This window comes from Condylura cristata, unplaced genomic scaffold (assembly GCF_000260355.1).
Source record: "Condylura cristata isolate star-nosed mole 26May11 unplaced genomic scaffold, ConCri1.0 scaffold00002, whole genome shotgun sequence".
Lineage (NCBI taxonomy): Eukaryota > Metazoa > Chordata > Mammalia > Eulipotyphla > Talpidae > Condylura > Condylura cristata.
In genome coordinates, this window is record NW_004567103.1 from 9,418,830 (window position 1) to 9,440,758 (window position 21,929).

At 46.0% G+C, this 21,929-nt stretch overlaps 2 protein-coding genes and 1 long non-coding RNA gene across 3 annotated transcripts in view; 1 reads left to right on the forward strand and 2 right to left on the reverse strand.

The window, feature by feature from the left end:
* FARSB (phenylalanyl-tRNA synthetase, beta subunit) overlaps positions 1-11,672 on the forward strand; it is a 63,962-nt gene extending 52,290 nt beyond the window's left edge. Inside the window, exon 17 of the mRNA XM_004674240.2 lies at positions 11,349-11,672. Coding sequence (XP_004674297.1) covers positions 11,349-11,500 — 152 coding nt within the window. The 3' untranslated portion in view covers positions 11,501-11,672. The remainder of the gene's footprint in view (positions 1-11,348) is intronic.
* A 100-nt stretch (positions 11,673-11,772) lies between these two features.
* Positions 11,773-14,893, reverse strand: LOC105853851. The gene is made up of 3 exons (XR_001145604.1): positions 13,815-14,893; positions 12,467-12,616; positions 11,773-12,017 (listed from the first exon to the last, which is right to left on the reverse strand). It is a non-coding gene; the product is annotated as an uncharacterized LOC105853851 (long non-coding RNA).
* A 5,789-nt stretch (positions 14,894-20,682) lies between these two features.
* Positions 20,683-21,929, reverse strand: part of SGPP2 (sphingosine-1-phosphate phosphatase 2) — a 63,549-nt gene continuing 62,302 nt past the window's right edge. The window contains exon 4 of the mRNA XM_012727090.1: positions 20,683-21,280. Coding sequence (XP_012582544.1) covers positions 20,729-21,280 — 552 coding nt within the window. The 3' untranslated portion in view covers positions 20,683-20,728. The remainder of the gene's footprint in view (positions 21,281-21,929) is intronic.

A 21,929-nucleotide genomic window follows, 5' to 3' on the forward strand; every position in this document is an offset into this window, starting at 1 on the left:
TGTCTTTTTTGATGGTGGCCATTCTGACAAGTGTTTTATTGCCATTTCCCTAATGGTTAGTGATGTTGTATGTCTCTTCCTGTTTACCGGTTGTCCATTGGTATGTTTTCTTTGTAATACCTTCAGATTACTTATTTTTTTAATTATTTATTTGTGTGTAAAAGAACTTTGGGTGTAGGCCAGAGTTGCAGTGAGTAAGAGGATTCATCTGACAGTGGGGAGCATAACAGGCAGATCTGTTGAAATACATTGCTGAGGGAAACAGCAGGAAGACAAGAGAGGTCTGCTGAGCCACGTGAGTCTGCTCCCTGGCCAGGATGGAACTGACCATCATGGTGATAGCACTGAGGCTTAACCCCAGGGATACCAAAGAGGCCCAACATCAGTTTTTTGCTTCTGTTTGTGTTTTTTTGCTATTGAGTTCTATAAGATTTTTATGTATTTTGCATATTAACCCCTTATATATATAATTTTCAAAGATTTTCTCCAGTCCTGCATGTTGCCTTTTCATTTTGATTTTTGTTTCCTTTTCTGTGAACTGCCAATCATGCTTTTTCTTTACAGTTTGTTGATCTTTTTTTCTCTTTCTAGAAACTTCACACATTTAAAATTTAACCCTTTGTGATAAATGTCTGACCACTAAGTCTTTAAATGATCTTTTGTTACGATGTTTTTGTCATATAGATTTAAGACAGTTTTTTGTGGCAAAACTATTAAAGTTGATACTGGATTCTAGGAAAATTCTCTTCCTTGATTGGGGGGAATTTCGCATGCTTCTGGCACACAGATGATTTTATTTTTTGAATTTATATCTCTACCTATTTATAATTCATTGTGTACATATGAGGAATAGATCTGGTTTTTTATTCCTCCATATACCTTGTGGATTTTAAAATACATGTTATTTTCCAATTATTGAAAGGACTTTTCTTATTGGTACTATTTGACTTTCTAAAATTTACCTCATTTTATGCTAAAGGCCTTTAGATACTCATGAAAGGGTAGAAGCTATTTAAAATTTTGTGATCTTTGTTGTCTTTAAAAGATTTAAGTTTTAAAAAGTCCTGCTTCATTTTAGTTGAACAAGTCCAGCAGGAAATGTGAGGGTATTTGAACCTGGGTGAAAGAGACTAAAAATCACATCACATCCACCTGAGAGCAAAGTTCGCAGACTCATGAGTTACAGAGATATAGTTTGCTTTGTATTTCTTTTTTTAAAAGAACACTTGAGAATGTTCAACACTTGAGAAATAGTTTCAGAAATTGAAAAGTATACATGAGAACTAAAATCCCTGCTTCCTTATTTAGCCCCTCAGTCATTAGCAGTCTCTCAGCATTAAAATAAACTTGTTTCATTTTTAAATAAAATAGAGGTTGAGGGGAGGCCTTAATCATGTATGTATATATGTAGCATGTGTAAGGTTGGGTGACTGAAAGGGAACATTTATGCAGTTGGGAGTTCATAAAACAGCTAGTGCTCTATTTACATGTTGAAGTTTTCTATAACTGTTTCAAGAATACACAATATATCAGAGTATAACATAGGATCCCATTAATGCTGAGGCTGGGGCACATGTCGGTGTCCTTCATCCCCTTTGAACACTTTTCCCCTTAATAGCCAGGTTTCCCATCTGAGAGCATTATTTAGAGTGATGTATTGGGGCCAACTTTATTTTTTTCTTCGAAGCTGCTTCTGTTATTTATCTCCTTGGAATAATGGAGTCATTCCAATGGACTGCAGCACCTTTCCGCTCTGACTGGCTTTCTCATTGAGCCAGAGGTGTAGTGTGATGTAGTAACTCCCCCTGTGCAGCAGCCAGTAGCTGGCCTTTCTATCATGGCTTATCTGGGTGATTGGAAGAAGGTTGTTTGGAAACTACTCTTTAAAATGTTCCCAGTGTTTCTTTTTTGTTGTTGTTAAGATTTATTTATGCATACAAAACTGGGGTACAGGCCAGAGGCACAGGTGCAGTGAGACGAACCACCAGAGACAGAGTGGGGAGCAGAATAGGCCGACTGACAAAGTACCCTGCTGAGGAGAGCAGTGGGTGGGTCAGGAGAGGTCTGCCGCGCCATGTGGTCACCTCCAGGGCGGGGATTGAACTCATGCTGAAGTGGCTTTAGCTTCTTAGTGCTGCGCTTTAACCTGCTGTGCCACCAGGGAGGGCCAGTGTTTCTTTTTTATAGCAAGACGCTAAAGTCTCTTAGTAGACAATGATTTCTGATTTTTAAAAATAGTCCGTAGTCTGCTTTGTTTAAATATAACAAGTGCATATTTGATTGTGAATTTCGGAGCAGTGGGGAGTAGGTACTTAATGAAAGCTCCATTAAGTAGCCGTCTTCTCCAGAGTTTCCTTCCTCTGCCAGCACATTTCCTCTCCTTTCCCACATTATATTTTGTGTTGGCATAAATAAATTCTTTATTGCACCATCACAGGAACCCAACAGACATTCATTAAAACTATCCTTAATACTTACATATATGATAAGCAATTTAACTTTCCTAAGGTTCCAAATGTAGTTTTGATCTTAATGATTTTTATGTTAGGGTTGAATGGCTGTGGCTTTTGACTTGAGAGGTGCTGAAACTCACGTGAGTAGCTGGGTAACCATCCTACCCTGTAGTCCCCTCTGCTCACCACTGGCTCCATGGTTTGTGTTATTAGGAAGGTCAACTGCTGAGGAAGCTCGTGGGCCTCACAGGCCATATTCAAGAGTGGGGGCTTGTCTTCAGCACCCCTGGCCATCCCCATCAGGTGGCCGTTTTGTATCTCAGTTGTTCCTCCTTCTACTCCTCTCCCTGTGGGAGCTAGAACTTTCTAATTTTCTCCTTTTCTGTCTTTTCCATGTCTTTTCCCCCAGAAGGGATCAGACTTCACTTTTACTTGACACATGTGGTCATTGTGAACTTAAAAGGCACTTTAATTTTTTTTTTTAAAGATTTATTTATTTGTGCATACAGAACTGGGGTACAGGCCAGAGGCTCAGGGGCAGTGAGAGGCTTCACCAGAGACAGAGTGGGGAGCAGAACAGGCAGATTGACAAGTACACTGCTGAGGGGAGCAGCGGGCAGGTCAGGAGAGGTCTGCCACGCCATGTGGTCACCTCCAGGGCAGGCGGGAATCAAACTCATGCGGAAGTGGTTTTAGCTTCTTAGTGCTGCGCTTTAACCTGCTGTGCCACCAGGGAGGGCCAGGCACTTTAATTTTTAGCCTTTATTCCATTTGTGAATGTATAAAATTTCTGGTATTAACAAAGAGGATGGGGGAAAATTCAGTGCACTAGGGAAATCTGCCCACCTGCTGAAGCCATGCATGTTGTCAGCCTGGGACCTGCCTTGTGTGGCCACGCATGCTGGGAAGAGGTGCCAGAAGACTGCGGGACATTCACTGTGCCTGACACACTAGTCAGGATCGGCCATCATGCCCACTTGCTTTACTTTAAGCACTCAGCTGTGTGGCTGTGGCTGTTATGCTTATTTCTTCTGTGATGCTGAAGCCCATAAAGAGCAAACACTTGAAAAAAATACTAGATAAGATGCCTTGCCCTCAGTAGTTCCAGAACTTCTGCTGTGGGGCCTGTTTTGTGGGGCCTGTTTTGATGTGTCCACAGTTTTCATCAGTAGCTGTTAAATCTTCCATCTGGTCATCTCAGCCATTGTACTTCACATCTCACTTTCTAGATAAGAAAGGTTTCTGCTCATTCTTTTAATCCCTAAAGACTCTTAGCTTGTTTGTTAGTTGCATTCTATGAACCAGTGTTTCTTTTTGCAATTATTTTCCTAATAATTTTCTAAGAATCATTTTCCTAAAAATTCCTAATGCTACCATAACACATTTATTTTTCCACCAGTGGAAGTGGAAAAAAAATAATGGTAGGTAATGTGCAAGAGAATAAAGTTCATTTGTCATGTACTAATGGATCTGTTAAGTATGCTACCTTTGTTAGAAGTTCACAGATAAACATTTTGATATATGTAATGGATTATACAGTGTTCACTTTTTTTTTTTTTTACTTCTGTTCTACTTTTAGAAGAGGGAAAGAAAGAGCAAAAGGTAATATAGTTGTTTACATAAGCCCTATTTATAATAGTAATTAGAAATGACCAATAATAGGGTTCCTCCTGGTGGCACTGGGTTAAAATGCAGCTTTACAAAGCCAGCCGCAGCTGTCCAGGGAGCTGACCCACATGGCGCAGCAGACCTCTCCTGTCTCTCCTGCTCGCCTCAGCAATGTAGTTTGTCAGTCTGCCTGTTCTGCTCCCCACTCTGTTTCTGGTGAATCCTCTCACCACTCCTGAACTTCTGGCCTGTACCCTAGTTCTGTGTGCATAAATAAATCAATCTTTTTTAAAAAATTACCAATATTAAGAAAATTTGATGATCTAGGTGATAAAATGTCTTTAGACATGCAAACATAACTAAACTTTAAAAACCAGATTCCAAACGGGTAGAGATGGCATTAGTCAAAATAATAGGAGAGAATAGTTCAAATACCTTTGCATACACTATAGTAAAAGCACTAAATGTTGCCTCACAACCTGTCATTTTGGCTCATGTGATTTAGGACTTAACCTCTGTGCCAGTTTCTTCATCTATAAAGTGGGACTGATTTGTCCTGTCTACATTACAAAGTAGCTGGGAGCGGCAGATGTGAGAATTCAGGGAAACATTTTGGAATCGATATCGCTGCTCACAGTGAAGGGTAGATTAGGTCTGTCTCTCCGAAACTCAGCATTTGTTACCGTTGTCACAGGCGAGGTTCAGGGACACTTGGTGCTGACCCTATATCTCCAGGTATAACCTCATATCTCTCTGGTTTTCTTAGCTTCTTTGCTGTCCATTTTCTCATATGTGAAATAAGAGATGTACAAAACCACTTCCAAGGTCATTTCCAGTTTGACGATTCTGTAGATCTTTAAAAGTTTAAGAAACAGTCTCTGCCATAGGTCCGAATATACCAGCTCTTTCTCTGTGCCTTTTTAAGTGGCATTTCATTATAGTGCATATCCATCTCAAATCATTCTAGCCATGTTTGAAGAATCTGGGTTTTCTGTGTTATATGGGATTTTTAAACACAGCTGTTCTCCCTGGAAAGCTCTCAGTTTGTCAGTATTATGTTACTAATATTGCAGAAGTATACCTGGAGATGCCCTAAGGTTAGAAGTTGTCAGTCTTTTTTTTTCTACTCTTAAGTTTTGTTTATTTATTTAATTTAAACCTGGAGAAGTTTGCAAACATGAAATGGGTAGCTTGCTGAGAGTTTGAAAACAGCTTCTGCAGACCCTCTGTGCCTCTAGCCACACACAAGGAGGTGGATCAGCGATCATCTTCACCTTCCCTTGCTCACTAGCCTCTAAGATTGCTGGCCTTGGGCAAGGTCCCTAATCTCCTTGTGCTCACTTCTCCCCATCTGTAACTTGCCTGTCCTTGGGGGTTTGACTAGGGCGGTGCTGGGACCAAGGCCCTGCTTTTACTGGAGATGGAAGGACATGAGCATTATTCTTAAATTTGTCTTGTACAAATTTAAGATTTCACCCAAACTGAAATCTAATTCTGAAGCTAAGGGACATCTGTCATAACATCATGTTTGAAGTTATGTTTATTCCATGCTGAATAAGCTAACCGTGACGCTATAGATACCGTCTCGAGTTGCCATTCTTAATTAGCGCTACAAGTGGAAGTTTATTATTATTTGTTATTGTACTGTTATCGGGGAGAAAGTACTAAGTTGCTTGGACTTGGTTTGAGTAGTTTCTTTAAAGGTTTTTAGTCAGGTGAAAGCGAAGAACATTGTATTTCCAGGAAGGCAGGACAAGCCTTACCTTTTATTTTTAAAGCTGTTATCTGAGATCTGTTCTTGAATATTTTAAAAATGTGAAAATTATAGGGCAAATGAAATGTGTCAGGCCAAATAATAGACATTATTTTAGAACAAGAATTGTAAAAGTAAACAGACAGTAAGGGCACTTTTTAACCTAGAGTTAGTTAAAAGTTCTTTGGTTTTACACATTTGAGACTGATTTAAAGATTGCAGTTAGATGGATTACATTTAATTCTGATATTCCTGACTTCAGGTATTGAAATACTGAGTGGATATGAGATACAGTTAAGATTAGGCTTTTAAATATATCTTAAGAAATGCTAAAAAGTGATAGCCGGGAGAACAAATTATAAATTTCTCTATACAAATAAAACTGGGAAACTTTGGAGTTATAATTCTAAATATTTAGTCAGAAGGGGATTGTGGGTTATTGAAAAAAGGTGCTGTATTGAAGATACTTCTGTTACTTGGGAGGCTGGGGAATCTGGGCTTTGCTTTATATGAGTAAACTTTGGAAAGAGATTACTTCTTCAGAGTAAAGTCCTGCTGCATCCAGTGCTTATTTGTGGCACAGACTTTGCCAAGCCCTGTCTTGCTGTGACAGGGCTGCAAGCAGAGTCTCTGGAGTCCCGGGCTGTGGGGTGAAGTGGGCACCGCCTCTCACGTCCTGTGCTTTGCTTTAAGAGTTAATGATGTCTGCAGGTGTGTTGGGATTAGCACTGTAAAGTTGTGTAAGGGTTTTTCTTTCTTTTGATCTTCAGAAAGGGATGAAAGATAGCCATTAAACTCAAGGGATTAGGTCCCCTGTCTTTAAAGACTTTGGTACCATAAATATTCCACTTCAGATGTAAGGTGAAGAATTGTATACATCTGGGGGAAAGGGGTGTTTTATATTACCAGTTGGAGATTATTCAGTCTCCCCTTACAAACTAAATGATCTTTGCAGAGATATTTTCTCCCAAAGTAGTATGTACTGATCTGGGGGAATGTATTCATATCCAGTCGTATTCGTGTTGATTTTTTCTCCTCATCGTTCTAAGCCTTGCTGTGTTTTCTGTGTGAATGTGTTTCCCTGTGCCTCCTCCGCCCTTGGATGAACCCACCGGTGGTGCTGAGAGGCCCCTGCTTTGCGTTTGGAGAACCACCGTCTTCAGTAATGACACCCTCCCACTGGAAGCGGGTTATGGATTTCCTCTCCTTGTAGGTGAATGGTATCTAAAGGAGGAAGATGAGGTTGATGAACTGTAATAGAGTTAGTTATGGCTACTGCGTTCCCAGAGTATCAGCAAACAGGTGAAAAGCCTGTCACTCCTCAGTCGGCTTCATTCCAGGATAGAACTTGGATTTTTCTTCCCTTTTGTGTGTGTGCGATTTCCTAAGATGAGTTGATGGAATGGATTATTTTATTTAGGAAAGGGTAGGATTTGCATAGGTACCAGAGCCCGGCTATTAATATGCTTCTTCCTCCCCATCCCACAGTCATAGTGCATGGATTCAAAATACACGGGGCTGGTCAGTCTTACCTCTGTCTATATAATTCTGTGTTTTGTATTTGTCCCTGAATTTGGAGACTTAAGGCATGGTTATTTGTATTTGAGCGCACAATGACAGTTTTTATTATGTGCTGTGACATGTGTTATAGGAACATTCTATTCTGGTATTCCCCTACTCCTCAGTTTTGTTCTTGTGTTTTTGTTAGAACATTTGACTAGTAAGTTACCAGATTGCAGGCAGTTATAACACAGGTTTGAACACTCAAAGCACATGGTAGCACTGTAAAGCAAGGGAAAAGTAAAATGGTATGGGTAGATGGCTTTTAGAGCTAGGTTAAAGTGCTGCATGAATTAGTTGAATATAGCCAATGGCAGGGTGGTTAAGATGAAGGAATTAATAACCTTAGACTTGATAACAACATCAAGCCTTCAGATTAGGGGTCTGATCAGTTACCGCCTTAAGCTTCTATTTCCGATGCTTCATGAAATTATGGGAATGACTCTAGTGTAAAGCTTACCCAAACTTGGGGCCTATAATATTACTCGAAAAGAAAGACGGGGCAAAAAGAAACTGTGGAAGGTGTTTGGCAACCAGCGACAGAGGGAGCTCACAAACCCTTTGAAGGTCAATTAGCCAGAAAATGTGCTAAAGACTGGGCACTGGGCTGGATTACTGGCCAAAGAATTACCCCCAAGGGCCTCAGAGTGGTTCTGCCTTGGAGCACAGAGAGACAATTATAGACCTGGAGGAGATGCTACAAAAGCTTTAATTAAGGGACTTACTTACACCCCACTAAGTCTTGGAAATTAAATTCTTATTTGTGCTTAACTGGTGTTTCTTTTGTCTGGGTCTCCACGTGTATTTCAGTGGAGAACACTTTTCCCAAAACCTCCTTTGTGTTGGGCGCTGAGCCACTGTGGCAGACACCAGCTTGCAGAGAGCTTAACTGGTCCAAGGAACAAGGTGGAAGAGTAGGTGAGCAGCTTTAAGCTGGGGCAGTTTTGGAGGGCACAGCTTGAAAACTGAAGTATTTCTGCACCTGCTAAACCAAGATCTGTTGGGCTGAAATACATGAATGAGTGTATTTTATAGAATGTACGTTTTTGAGCACCTATCACAAGGCATCATGTTTTTCCAAGTTGGCGACTTCACGTTTCTAGGCCCACCAGGGTGCTTTTTCTCCAGAAATGTTTTTGTTTGTTGGTAAGAACATGCTTGAGGACCATCAGGCCTGATTTTTCACAAGGCTAGTCTTGTAATTAGGTTCCATTCAGATAGGACTTCTGTCACTTCTGGAAAGACTGGTTTCAGATGCTTTGGCCCTAGCCCTGGCAGTGGGCTCTGGCCTAGGAGTGAACGCCCCTCCTGCTGATGCTGGAGCTGCCCCCCCTCTTTGAACCCACCTAACCGCTGCCTTCCGGTGCGTTCTCTTTGTTCTTTAGTGAAGCCATTATTCTCAGTCCCCTGCCCTTTCTTTGAAGCAGTTCACTTTTGCCTGCAGTCTGGTTTGAACCTGGGAGGTTTTGAAAAGCACTGAGAAACACTGGTGTTTTCATAATTTTAAAATTTCTTTCAGTTGTTGCCAGTTCACATGCAACATCAGTCAAGTGCTGCTTTTTCCCGTCTAGTCTAGTTTTTCTTCCTTTTCTCCCCCCTTGGAGTAACATTTGTTTACAACACTGGATGCAGCTTCCAGCCTCAGTGACTGTCATAAGGGGTGACTTACTTTTTTAGGTTCCCTTGCAGACTTGAAGGCTCCTCAACTTGTGCATGTAAAGAATGGAACTTACTAGAACTGAACAGGAACCAGTAGGAAAACATAAGGCATATTCATGTCAATCTGAGCTTGTTAGAAAGGGAAACAATCCAGAAAAGTTAAAAATTATCATCATAGGTCAGTGTAGGCCATTTTCAACAACCTGGGTTGAGATAGAAATCCTGTTATGAGGTCGCATTTTCCCCTCTGAGTGAGTGAGGATTAGCATTGGATCTCAGGACCCTCTGCGCACCTACCCCTGCGGAAGGGCTGCAGCCCAGCAGCTCTGTGGGAAGCCAGTGGATCAGGCAGACCGCTGCCCTGACCAGAGTCAGCCGTGTTTACCATATGGAACATGCTAATTGCAGTTGTATAGTATAATGTGAATTTTCGGTTTCATTCCCCCTTTTTTTGGGGGGGAAGGGAAAGTTGTACTTAGTGATACATTTTTGCCTAAGTTCCTAACTGGTTAATGAGCAAGATTTGGTCCAAACTTCTGGAGAGGTGCAGCTGGCATTGTCAGCTTGCTAGCTGGAGAAGAATGTACTGGGTTTGTGTACAGTGCTGATTCAGATGTTGTTTTATGGAGTAAAAATTCTAAGTTCTTATCTCTTAGGCTTTATTTTGCCAGCATTGTCAGAACTAGCACATCTGGCTTAGATTCTAAAATAGTCTGGTTTTATGCTTCGGTAAAAATGAATCCAATCAAATTGGAATTTGTAGATAGATAAAAGGATGGATTTTGGTGCAGTGAGAATTCTTAAACATAGCAAGGTTATCAGGGAAGGTCCTGAAAACTTCCTTTCTGAATAGCCTTTAGAAGTAGGCCGGGGCTTTGTAGCAGACAGGCTGTGTAGGCTGCTGAGAGCCAGTTCTCTGTGAGGGGCCTGAGCTCTTTTCCCATAAACTTGACTTCTCATTTGAAGATGTATTTGCTGGGGGCAGGGTCTAGTTTCATCTTCTAAGATAGGTTTCATTTTGATAAAATTAAAATACATCATCTTTATCGACTTCACAATATCCATACCCGAGGCTTTACCCAATCAGTCCAGTGTGATTTCTGACTTTCCCTAAGTGTGGATTTGCGCACATAGATACTTAGGAACTCCAAGTATAGTTCATTGAGAAATGCTTGTTTTAATACACAGTGAAGCAGAATTGTTTCCTTCAGGGTGGGCTGTGAGAAACAGGCCATCTTATATTTCAACCAGGTTGCTTAAGGGAGTATTTAAGCATAACAAGGAAAATGTTTTAGGAATCTAAGCAAATCTTCCCGGTGGTGCTGACTGGGAACTGCGCGTAGTCGTCCTCTGTGTCTGTGGTATAGCTGGTACTAACTTGTCAGTAGCGTGCCAGCCACCCCCAGCCCCCCATTTCCTCATTATGCTGACCTTGGAGCCATTAGCAGAGCCTCAGCGATTTACTCTTTCATGAATAATGCACTCTGAAATGGCAGGCGGAGGTCTGTGGCGGGTATTTATAGTTCATGCCAGTAAACGTCTCAGTTGAATCAGTTGGGAGCTCTGAGCCTGATCCCTTTTCAAGTGGGTGGTGAGAGAAGTGAGTCAGCATTTCTTTAACTTTTTGGAGTACCCGAGCATTGCTGCTTTGTGGTACCGGCGAGGCCGTGACTGTGGGGCAATCTTCTTTTTGCTTGTTTGTGCTCTTAGCCAGTTCAACCTCACCCAAGTGTTCCAGCTTGGTAAGCCCGGCGCCTACTGGGCACACAGGAGACTGCTTTCCTGCGGACTTGCTGGGTGCGGGCCTCTGCGGTGGTTTTCTGTGGACGCTCCACAGCTGCTCAGAAAGCTTCTTCCATCAGGAATGTGGGTGGAGTTCAGGTGACAAGGCCTAACCTGCCTCTGACAGGCAGCGTGGGTTTCTGTGCTACAAGGTAGGAAAGTGATGTTTTGAGGGGTAAATTCTGTGTAAACTTTTCATTTTCTCTTTGTCCTGTTTAGGACCAGTCTTAGGTCTGTACGGGCAACAGCCCCCCAAGACTTCTCCTGACACGCTGCTTCATCCCTCACACCTGTGCTAAGCAGCACTCAGCCCTTATCTGGGAATTGCCCCTAACCTTTGCCCTCCAAGAGTTTCAATGTGTAATACCAAATACTACTTCCTAAGGCTAGAAAGTGTGAGGAAGTACTCTCACTTCCTCGCCACGAGTAAGAGACAGTTATTTTTAAAGTAGACTGGCAAGCTTTTAGTGTTAAATGCCTATTGACTTTTTTGCCAGGAGAAGTATTGATTTTTCTCTCACTCTTGTTTTCAGGTTCTGCTTTCTTCCCTGGGCGATGCGCAGAGATCTTTGCCAGGGGTCAGAGCATCGGGAAGCTGGGGGTCCTTCACCCTGATGTTATCACCAAGTTTGAGCTGACCATGCCCTGCTCCTCCCTGGAAATCAACATCGAGCCCTTTTTGTGAAGCTGGATCTCGGGTGTGACCCTCCCTGGGTGTCTTTCTCCACTGCTGTCCCCTAGTCATTCTAAAGCAGAAGGTGGTGTGAGGGCTCCGGAACAGCCTTGCCAGGGAAGCACTCGGGCTTTGTTGACATGTTTTCATCATTGGGAAATAATAAACAGTTACAGAAAAACCACTATCTGTGACATTCTGAGATTGTACTTGGAGCATAGGTCTGTGCAAAGCGTGCAGATGGATATGCTAATGTCTGTGAAGTACAAAGATACAAAACAGTGGAAAGCTTTTTACCCAGGGTCATTCGGTTTTGCTGTACTATGCTAAAATCCTAGTCTAAGATACTTACTGGGGACTACTCGTTTGTCTTCTTTTGCAGGGAAGTATTAGAAGGTCTCCTTAGAAGCCAGCTTTGCCAGTCCTTCCTGTTTACCTTCTAATTTACTCAGTTGGTAAAGACTCTCTAGAGGTACCATCTACTGAACTGTGTAATGTTTGAGAAGAATTCCCAGTTACTGTTGATGATCTGAAACAATAAAATGTAAAACTGGAACAGACATCCTGGTAGATAGCTAACAAATATGGACAAAAGTTTTGGCAAACCTAAGGAAAAACCCAGCCCTGTTGCCACCTGGAATCAGGGCAGCAGAGTCCAACGGTGCCAGGTCCATGAACAGACTTTCACCTAGTCCTCAGTTCCTTATGAGAATAAGGAATAAACAGGTCCTTATGACAGTTAACAAATGCAATGAGGTTGCTCATAAAAAAATGCTGTCTAAAGGACAGGGCCCAGCCTTCATGGGGATTTCTTAGAACTGAACAGGAAGATAGCCCAGTTTCTAGACAAAGATCTGAACAGATATTTTCTAAAAGGGGATAAGTGGGTGACTGGCAAGTACAGGAAAATATACTCAACATCCTTATCAGGGAAATAAGGGTAAAAACTGCAATAGGAAATTAAAAAGACTGATTTACCGAGTGTTGGTTGAGATGAGCACCTGGACCGTGGTGGGGCTCTGTCGGCGGGAATGGGAAATGCTATTAACCACTCTGGAAAACGGCTGGACAGGGGCTCACAATAGGAAGCACACACCTACACTCCAGCCAGTGTTCTCCTAAACTCACCTGTGAAACATGTAAAACTTTCATGCAGAAATTCACAGCAGCGACACCAAAATCATGACCAACATGAATGTATAAAACAGATTCTAGTTTTCCAAATTCTAGCTTATCCATAATAGCATATCTTTGAGTACTTCAGCAATACAGAGGAATGAACTATCCTGATACTTAAATAAAACAACAGGGATGAACCTCAAAACGTTATGCTAAATGAAGTTCACCAGATAGAAAAGACTACATGTTTCTATTTACATGAAATTCTAGAAAACTCAAAGGCATTTTAGATGCTGGAGCTCATGGAAGAGTATTGATCGCAAAGGGTTAAACTGGGGTGGTGGAAACATTCTAGATCACAATGGAGGTGGTAATTAAGATGTAAGTTAAACCTCACTGAAGCTGGAGAGAAAAATGCAACCTGTGGTGTCTTAAGTTTATGCAACAACAGAAGATACACACAAAAGGCAGTGAACGCAAATTTTACAATTCGCTCGTCTGTTCAAAGTGGCTTACTGGGCCACCGGGGTGGAGCGAAGCTTCTGCAGTTTCAGGTTCACTGTGGTTAAAATCATGGCTGGTTTGTGGATGTGGGTGGAGCCCTGTGCTCTGTTAGCAGCCAGCCAGCCACCTGGGTATTTTTTTGATGGTTAGAAACTACTTGTAATGAAAAACCCACTGGTACCTAATTGTATATCCCAGCATGAAAGGGAAAAACTCCATCCATCATGCAGATGGCTCTGCCCCCTGAAGCAGATGGACAAGAAAAACAAGACCAGGGACCTGAGAAGAAGGGGAACCTTCAGCTTTCGAGTGGGAAGCTCCACAGCCAGATCATCTTACGCGCTTTGGGGTGAGGCATTCATTGGCAGTGGAGCCAGGACTGTGGCCACTGTCAGAGCTTTCAGCAGCAAAGACACTATTTAGTGAAAATGGGGGGTTCTGGTATTAGAAGGAAAATTACTCAGTTTTCGGAAAAGTCATGATGCAGTTTTTATGTTTTTCAAGACAAATGGATCACAACTTGTCTGACAACCCAGGATGTATGATCGGTTCTTACAATTGCTGCAGCCTAACATTCCTACATATCTGTTCATTTAGAATGTATCTGCACACACCGCGTCTTACCTCGGCTTTTACTTTTTAGTTAAAATAGGAGTTCTCTCTGAATTATGATGACAATTGACCTGAGAAATGAATGATTTACCTGAAAGTCACATGGCTCCGACTGGGCTTGAGAACTTCTAATACAAATAACACGGTCTGCTAGCTGCTCCCTAAGGCACTGACCAAAGTTGGCTGGGGAAAATCAACCTCTGTGGACAAGCGGGCAGGATGCCAGTGTCTGCCCAGCGAGTCGGGCCACAGCAAGGGCAAAGCAGACCCAGAGCAGTTTCCGTTTCTGATGCTGCCGGTTGTTTTCATATTCAACTCTCCGACTTCCTAGTAAACAGAAAGGATGACTGAATTGTAAGGGGTTGGGTTGAACAAATATCTCCAGCAGAGGACTTAATGAATTCTGTTTGTGACCCCCTGTGTGGTAAGAGTATGCTGAAGGCCACACTCAAGTATTTCATTCCCCTCCCATAAGGTTTGGTTTTGTAAAGACATCAGGGACATGACATGATTCTGCATTAGAGAGCATTCTGGGAAAACCCCCGAGCCAGGAGGCCCTGTGAGGATAGCTTGCCACAGCTGGGGTGTCACACCTGGTGGACAGACACAGGCAACTGCCCTGTGAGGTAGAAAAAGGTATGGAAGTGTGCCCCCTTGACAACAGACCCGATAGCACAAGAAAATTTCCTGCATTCCCCCAAGTCACAACATTGTCGCTGGAATGAAAATATGTCTGTCCCTAAAACTACCTGCTTGAGGGCAGCAAGAAGCCAGTGCTGAAGGACGCAAACCTGTGTAAAGGTCACTCCGAGGTGGGGGTGGAGTTAGCTGTGAGTGCTGGGCCAGCATTCAAGCCAACAGCATTTGAGCTGAAGGAAAACAACCATGGGTCAGGCAGACCCATCCTCTGATCTCCAGGGCCCCTCGCGTATGCTCCCTAAGCCAGAGATACCGGCCTTCTTCCCTTTTTCCTTCGAAAGGAGTGTTTCCCTACTTTGCCTTCCCCACTCACAAATCCCAGCAAAATAAAATGGTGGTTTTCCAGGCCATTCAGCAAAGGCCTGTGATTCCGGAACAGAAAACAAACAAGGAGCCTTGGGATGGCCCAGCTTCCTGTCGGAGCAGGCAGCCGGCTGGGAGGGGCCTCAGGCATGGGGCAGCTGGCCAGGAGCTGACAGATGGGGCAGGGGGTCTGCAGAGGCCCCTGCAGCTCAAGGTGGCAGGGGAGATGAAAGCTCCCCAGGGAGATTTGTGGAGCCCCGCTTCCTCCCTTTCCCACACACCCGCCTGATCAGCACTTGCCTGGGAGAGAATGGCGGTTCCCAAGAGGCACCTTCCTGTGCATCCACATCCATGAGGCCCTGAGGGCCCTGGACTCTGGGCGGGCTGAGCTGGGCAAACAGCAGCCACAGGGAGGATGCACAGGGACTTCCCCTCCCCAGTGGGAAACCAATTCCAGACGAAACGCTATTCTGCTTCTTCCTGGGAGAACCTGAAGCCTCAGCACAAGACCTGGAAGAACTGGACTATTTCTAAGGGATGAACCACATCCCAACACAAAGCTCAAGAATATAGTTAGACAAAGACACCCAGTACCCAAGTTTGTAAAATTCACAGTATCTGGCATCCAGTAAAAAGTTACCACACAAGTAACTTGGGAAAGACAACCTGTCATGAAGTGAGAGAGGAATGCAAAACCGAGTCCGAATGGCACAGATAACGTGAACACACGTGGACAGGTGTCGCTGTAGCTGCGTGCCACGTGCTCACGGAGGCGCAGGATGGCCGAATCCGGCAGGCAGCGACAAGGAAGGTGTATTTCGAATTCCTGGAGATGAAAATGCCAGCGTTGCTCTGGGGTAAAAATAGAAAAGATTAAGCTTTGGGGGGACTATTAACACCATCTGACAACATCAGAATTGATTGACCTGGTGGAAGAATTTACATCAACCTGTTTTTTCTTTTCCTTCCTCTGCAAAAACACAGAGCTTTCTGGCCAGATGGCTTTATCGGGACCTAAGGAAGAACATGGCCAGTGTTACCCATCGCGCACAATCTCACTGCTCTGTCCATCTGGGTCCCCTGGCTGAGCTGCTCCCCTGCGGCCCAGAGGAGGCACCCTGAGGTGCCTCACCTTCGAGGCAGCCCTGTTAAGGCAGCCTTGGCAGGTCTGTTAGCACCCCATCAGGAACAAGTCTGGTTCATGCTCTGCCCACACAAGGGGACCGATGTCACAGCAAGACACAGCCAAGCCGGCAGATGTGTAGAGAAGCCGGAACTCTGGGCTGCATCTTTGCTTTCTTGTTTGTTTTCGCATGCCATATAGACAGGCGTGGAAAAGGAAAAAGGATTTTTGGCTTGGTATAGCTCCTTGTCTCATGTGGCTACAGTTTCGAGAATCCAGAATTCTGTTCATGGTCCACAGTCAAACTCTCGCTGTTAATCTGCATCCTGTAAATAGCAGAGTCTGTACTGCAGGTGCGCCCACTTTAAGAAAACAATGGTTCCATGGGATGTCCAAAGTAATCCATGAAAGGGTCTGATGTTTACAGAAATGAAGGATTGCCATGATTTTTAAACAAACCTCACAATGCACTTAAAATTCATGTTAAAAAAAAAAAAGCAGAGGCAGCTTTTAAGAAAACATTTCATCCCAAAACGAGACACTTCTGCATCCCTATTCCACTTGGCTCTAACTGGCCTCTTACTAATTAGGACTAATTCATCAGCATTAAAAAAAAATGAAAACAAAAACAAAAAACAACATAGGTTCCTCAAAGAGCTGGGATCAGGGCAAAATACTAACCATTTTCATATTTTTGTGCACAGAACTGGGGTGTAGGCCAGAGGTGAGGGGTGGGGGTGAGAGGATTCACCAGAGACAGAGTGGGGAGCAGAACAGGTGGATCTACTGAAATACACTGCTGAGGGGAGCAGCAGGTGCGACAGGTGAGATCTGCTGCGCCATGTGGGTCAGCTCCCTGGTCTGGGGATTGAACTCAGGCCACGAAGGAGGTAGCACTGAGACATAACCCCACGGCCACCAGGGAGGCCAAGGGCAAAATACCTATAAGTGAAGGTCCATGGGGTAAGTCCTGGCGGCAACAGGAGGCGAGGAGGTCAGGCCCCAAGGAGAGACAGCTGGTAGCTGCCACTGCTCGAATGAGCCCCAAATAGGAGCACACGGAAAGAAGCTGGCATGTGAGGTTCAGGGGTGCACTCTGGGACTGTTAAATAATGGAATGATAACATCACCTCTGGAGGGCCCCTGCCCCCAGGAGACCAATACTGTCACCAGGCCCGGCAACATCAAGGCCCTGCCTGGCTCACCCCTTTCCCCACAGCCTCCCATTACTCCCAAAACGAACCGACAGGGTTTGGTCTTTCCTCATTCAGGGCTGGCGGTGTTTGGGGAAGGGACTCTGGCAATCACAGGCCTGCCACCGGGGTTCTCCTCCCATACTCCTGGCTTGTCCCCTTGCAGAGCCATCTGCTCCCTAAACCTGGTGCAGGTGCTGCTGCTCCCAGGAGGCTTCCTTGAGTTACTGCAGCCCCCAAGCTGGAATCGATCCCTCTGCCTCAATTCCCCCAGCACTGCGCTTTTCCCTGCAGCCTCAGCAAGTGGCACGTGGAGCTGTAACTCCCTGAGCCTGTGTCCCAGAGCACCTGGGTCACATGCAGCCACGGCACCTGCGCAGCAGTAGGCTGTCCTCGTGCAGGCAGGGTCCCGGCCTTGGCCTGCCGTAAGTTTTCTCCCACCCACGTACGAACCAGGCCTGCCCCTGCTTGGCTTCCCAGATGAGCTGAGATTGGGCACATTCAGGGTGGGGTGATAGCAGGCTCCTTTCGGGACCATTTCAAATAGCGGAGCACATGGGTGCAAGGCTGTGACTGAGAGACTCGTGCTGACTTGGTTCAGCAGAGGACACACCTGTGACAACCTTTTCGTTAACGAGCGACATCTACACCACTTAGCGTTCATGCAGTGATCATCTCCAAAGTCGGCAGACTGTGCTTTTCAGCCTCTCTCCGCAAAGCACATGCCTGTATCACCTCCGTTAATCACATCTGAGGCCGCGGGGACAGCAACCCCTGCATGTGACTTAATTATAACAACGACAGAATTAGACAGCCTATTTATTATTGTGCCTTCCTTTCAATCCAGGTCCAAGGGGAATCCCCAAAACAGGTTGAGGGTGAAAAAAATGAAACAGAACTCCGGCTTTTTAAGCACTTAATGAGACATCATAATCGAACAAAAAAATTTCACTTTCAAACGAATGCATGTACATATGGTACATAAGCAAGCCACTGACAGCTTCCAAAATAGAAGCTCGGAGCACACGGTCCCCGAAACACATGTCTTGATTACGTTTGGGAAGCGCCAGTCACCCCGAGACCCTCTCGTGTGGCAGAGCGGCCACCGGGCAGCCATAAAGTGGGTCAGCCACTGTCCCTTAGGGGTTTGTTCAGGGATCTCTTCCATGTTCCCTTTGTCAGTGTTTTCTGATGCAATACAGGTTTGGGCACAATTGTCATGCAGTGACAAGCTGTTTCAAGTGAAGTTGTAGGATGGACGTCCTGCCTCGGGCGCAGGTGGCTGGGGGCAGGATGAGCCTTGCCAGGAAGAGGCGAGTCCGTCTGCCTGGCTCCCGGAGGCTCCATAATCCTGAGGGCTGGGGAGCTTCCAAATGCCAGGTTTGCTAGACCTTAAGTCCTGAGCTTACACTGGATGCAGCTGCAGATCTTGACTTTCAGTCTTCGTGTCTCCCACCAGGCTGGAGGCTCTCACAGCAGGGGGCAGTCTTTCCCCAGCGAGGAAATCCAGGCTCTTCAAGGCGCCCGAAGGTTGAGCTTAGAAAGAAGCTTAGAAGGAAGCACCTGGGTGGTGTGAGGGCGCGTGGCTGAGGATGTGAATTTAGTCTCGAAGAGTGCTGTGGAGACAGGCTGGAAGGGCTGGCAGCAGGAGCTGGCATCAGGTCGGGAATCGTGACTTTCAGGCCAGAGTCTGCCTGGTCTGGGCCAGAGAGCCGGAGGGCTCAAAAGCAGTTTGACCTTGTTCCTATTTACTTTGATTCCTCCACTTTTTGGACTAAGACACTTTCAAAAAGCGACCAGACCACACAGATCCTTGGGTCAGGAGGCATGTGGTGTGCTCTGTCTACACTGTAAAATTCAGCTTTAAATACAACAGTGCTGCTGACATTCACAACTTAAAACAAAAGGGACAGGGGTAAAATTCTCTCGCTCACACATACACGCACATACACACGCACATGAGCCATGTGCCCACAGCCACCGCTGATGATAATAAAGCCCCCTGTTCAAAAAAAACAAGCAAACAAAATATACCAGTGGCTGGTTTCAGAAAAATCAAGTCAAATCCTTTTGGGTCAGTGGGACCCTGTGCTCGATCTCTGGTTTAGGAGGGGTGCAGGGGGAGTTACAGGGGGGTGTCTCAGCCCTGGGGTACTGGGGCCCTAAGGTGGGGCTGCTGGTTAGCACCCTGTGCTCTCTCCCTTCTCCCACATGGGCCATGGTGCTGCTAACGTGGTCAGAATTTGATGTAGAGAGAGCCAAAAGGCAGGTTGCTCTGATTCCTGCCTTCTAGGTATGAAAAACTTGAGGAAATCTGGAAGGAAAAACAGGCTGTTTTACTAAAAATTCTTCTCAGGAAACTGGAGCACTGTCAAGATCCAGACACAGGTGGGTTTTGGTTTCAACACTGGATGCAGAGGTAAGGCCCTAATTTCCAAGGCAGACTAACGCCCCCGCCCCGGGTGTGTGCGGGGTGATGATGTGTTTTGGTTATAAATCACTAGTTCAGCGGCCCAGATACTGGATGCAAGATACATTCCTAACTACATATTTCCACCAGCTTGTAGGAAAAACATGACACCTGTTCTTATTCTTAAGAACCGAAGAGGGGCCTGTGAGGGAGGCCCCCCGTTGGATGCTTGTTGCCTTCCCGGGGCCAACGAGGCCAGTCTGAGGTTTATAGGGGGCTGCGTTTGATTGGCTTGAATTCCTAAGAGATCCTGAAGGTGTCCTTGAGTTCATGACCCTTAAAATTGCTAAGAGATCCGCTGTGGAAAGACATCTATTCAGCAGATGAGAAAACTGATTTACAGAAAGCAACGGAAATTCCTGGGACCATTTCTAGGAGGTTTATTCCCACACTTCGCCAAGCCTCAGCAAGATGAATTCATCTGCTTTCAGATCTCGCTGCTGATGCTGGCCAAGGGCCTCCAAGTCTGTGTGGGAGGAAGAGACACTGCAAAGAGCCGAGGGCTTGCCCGAGTCAGGGAATGGGACACAGCAGCACACCGAGCCCCAGAGGCACCTGCTTTGGGTGAGGCAGGAGCAGCCCAGGTATCTCAGGGCTCAGCAGAGTGAAGAGGGGTGCCTGGAACCCTGTGAAGTAGACAAACTAGGAAGAGGAGACGCCAGACCCCACAGTGTGCCCACAGGGACTGACTCAGGGAGCCGGGTCTCCCCACGACCACGCATCGGGGGCCCCCAGTGTCACTCGACCACAGCGACCGGACACCATCTTGCAGCAGGAGCGCGATTCACACCTGTCGTCCTTTCTCCCTCCCGGGGCAGGGCTCTGGGAAATGAGACTCCGGCCTGGACAAGGTCACAACTGAGCAACTGGGCCTCCACCCCAGACATGCCTCCTCATGGCTCTCCAGCACCCAGGGGCTCTCGGTGGCTGTTCCTAGGCAGCCCACATTCCCGCAGCCCACAGCTGAGGCCGGAGCCCAGTGACAGGGTGCGGACGCCGAAACAACTTGGCTGTGGCTTCCGTCAGCAGCACGGCCCTGACAGTCCACTCACCTGGAGACTTTTCCTTTCCGGTAGCAGCAGTATTTTTCTCAGTTAACAGACAGGTGATAGAAGGGCTTTTTTTTTATGAAAAAAATGAGTCATCAGCCGCACCCACCCACCCACCCCTCTGTTGTCTTTGTCTCACGTCCAGTGGCCTCATTTCCAACCGGAGACTCAGAGCAACCCCAAAAACCTGTGCAGCATGGGCACGAAGGTGGTGGCACAGATGCCAACAGACGTGTAGGTGACAAACTTGTAAGGCACTTCGATCTCCAGCCTCCGCCGGGCCTCCTTGTTCCTGGCCACCACCTTGAACCACGAGTACAGCACTTGCAGAGAGAGATTCTGCACGAGCTGCCGGACCAACAGGATCAGCACGATGCCCACAGTGAATTTGGTCAGGCCCAACACCACCACGTCGGTGGTGAGTGGCGGGATGTTCTGCACGGCCGGGCGAGGCTGGGTGGGCTCCGACACCAGCTGGAAAAAATGGTTGATCCAGAAGCCAATGGTGACCCCCGCCCCGGCCGCCATGATGGTGGTGGTGTCAGCGCGCGTGGGGCTGTAGTAGTCAGACACGGGGTAGTTGTAGCACAGGAAGAACGGGACCACCAGCACACACACCGGCAAGAGCGGGCTGGCCGACTCCAGGCTGTCGATGAGAGGCCAGGCGGGCAAGGTGAGCGCCACGAGGACCCCGGTGATGAGGACGCCGCCCAGCACGTCCTGCGGGAAGGACAGGAGAGAACACGTGAGCCGCGAGCGCGCGAGTCAGCACCGCCCACCTGGACCTGGCGTCCGCAGGACGCGAACTCGGTGGGGAACGCAGGTCGAGATTACGTAATCGCGCCCAGTTCTGGGTCGGATTTGCTGCCTTCACGGTCGCTGCCGTCCCGTGGTGCCTCCGATCCACTACTTTAGAAGGGCTATTGCGTGCCAAGTGTTGGCATAATCTCCGCAGAGGTCATAGCACCCGTCCGTGCTTTTCGCTTTTCTTTCCTCCCTCCCTATTTTCCTCATTCTCTTCTTTTCCCTTCTCTCCTCCTCTTCCTTCAAGGCCGCTTTAAAATGCCTCCAGCTCCTGAATGGCATCCAATTTCTTTCTCCCTTAGTGCCCTCATTGCCAAGTTGATTAGCCAAGTTTTTATTCGAGGACTGGAAGATCTCCCTAAGTCAGAGGGTGCAGAATCTGCTGTGGTTTCTTTCATGTGGATTCTGCTCAAAATGTAAGAGGTTTTTTTTTTTTACTATATTTTTATAAGATTTATTTATTTATGCATACAAGAACTGGGGTACAGGCCAGAGGCTCAGGGGCGGTGAGAGGCTTCACCAGAGACAGAGTGGGGAGCAGAACAGGCAGATCGACGAAGTACAC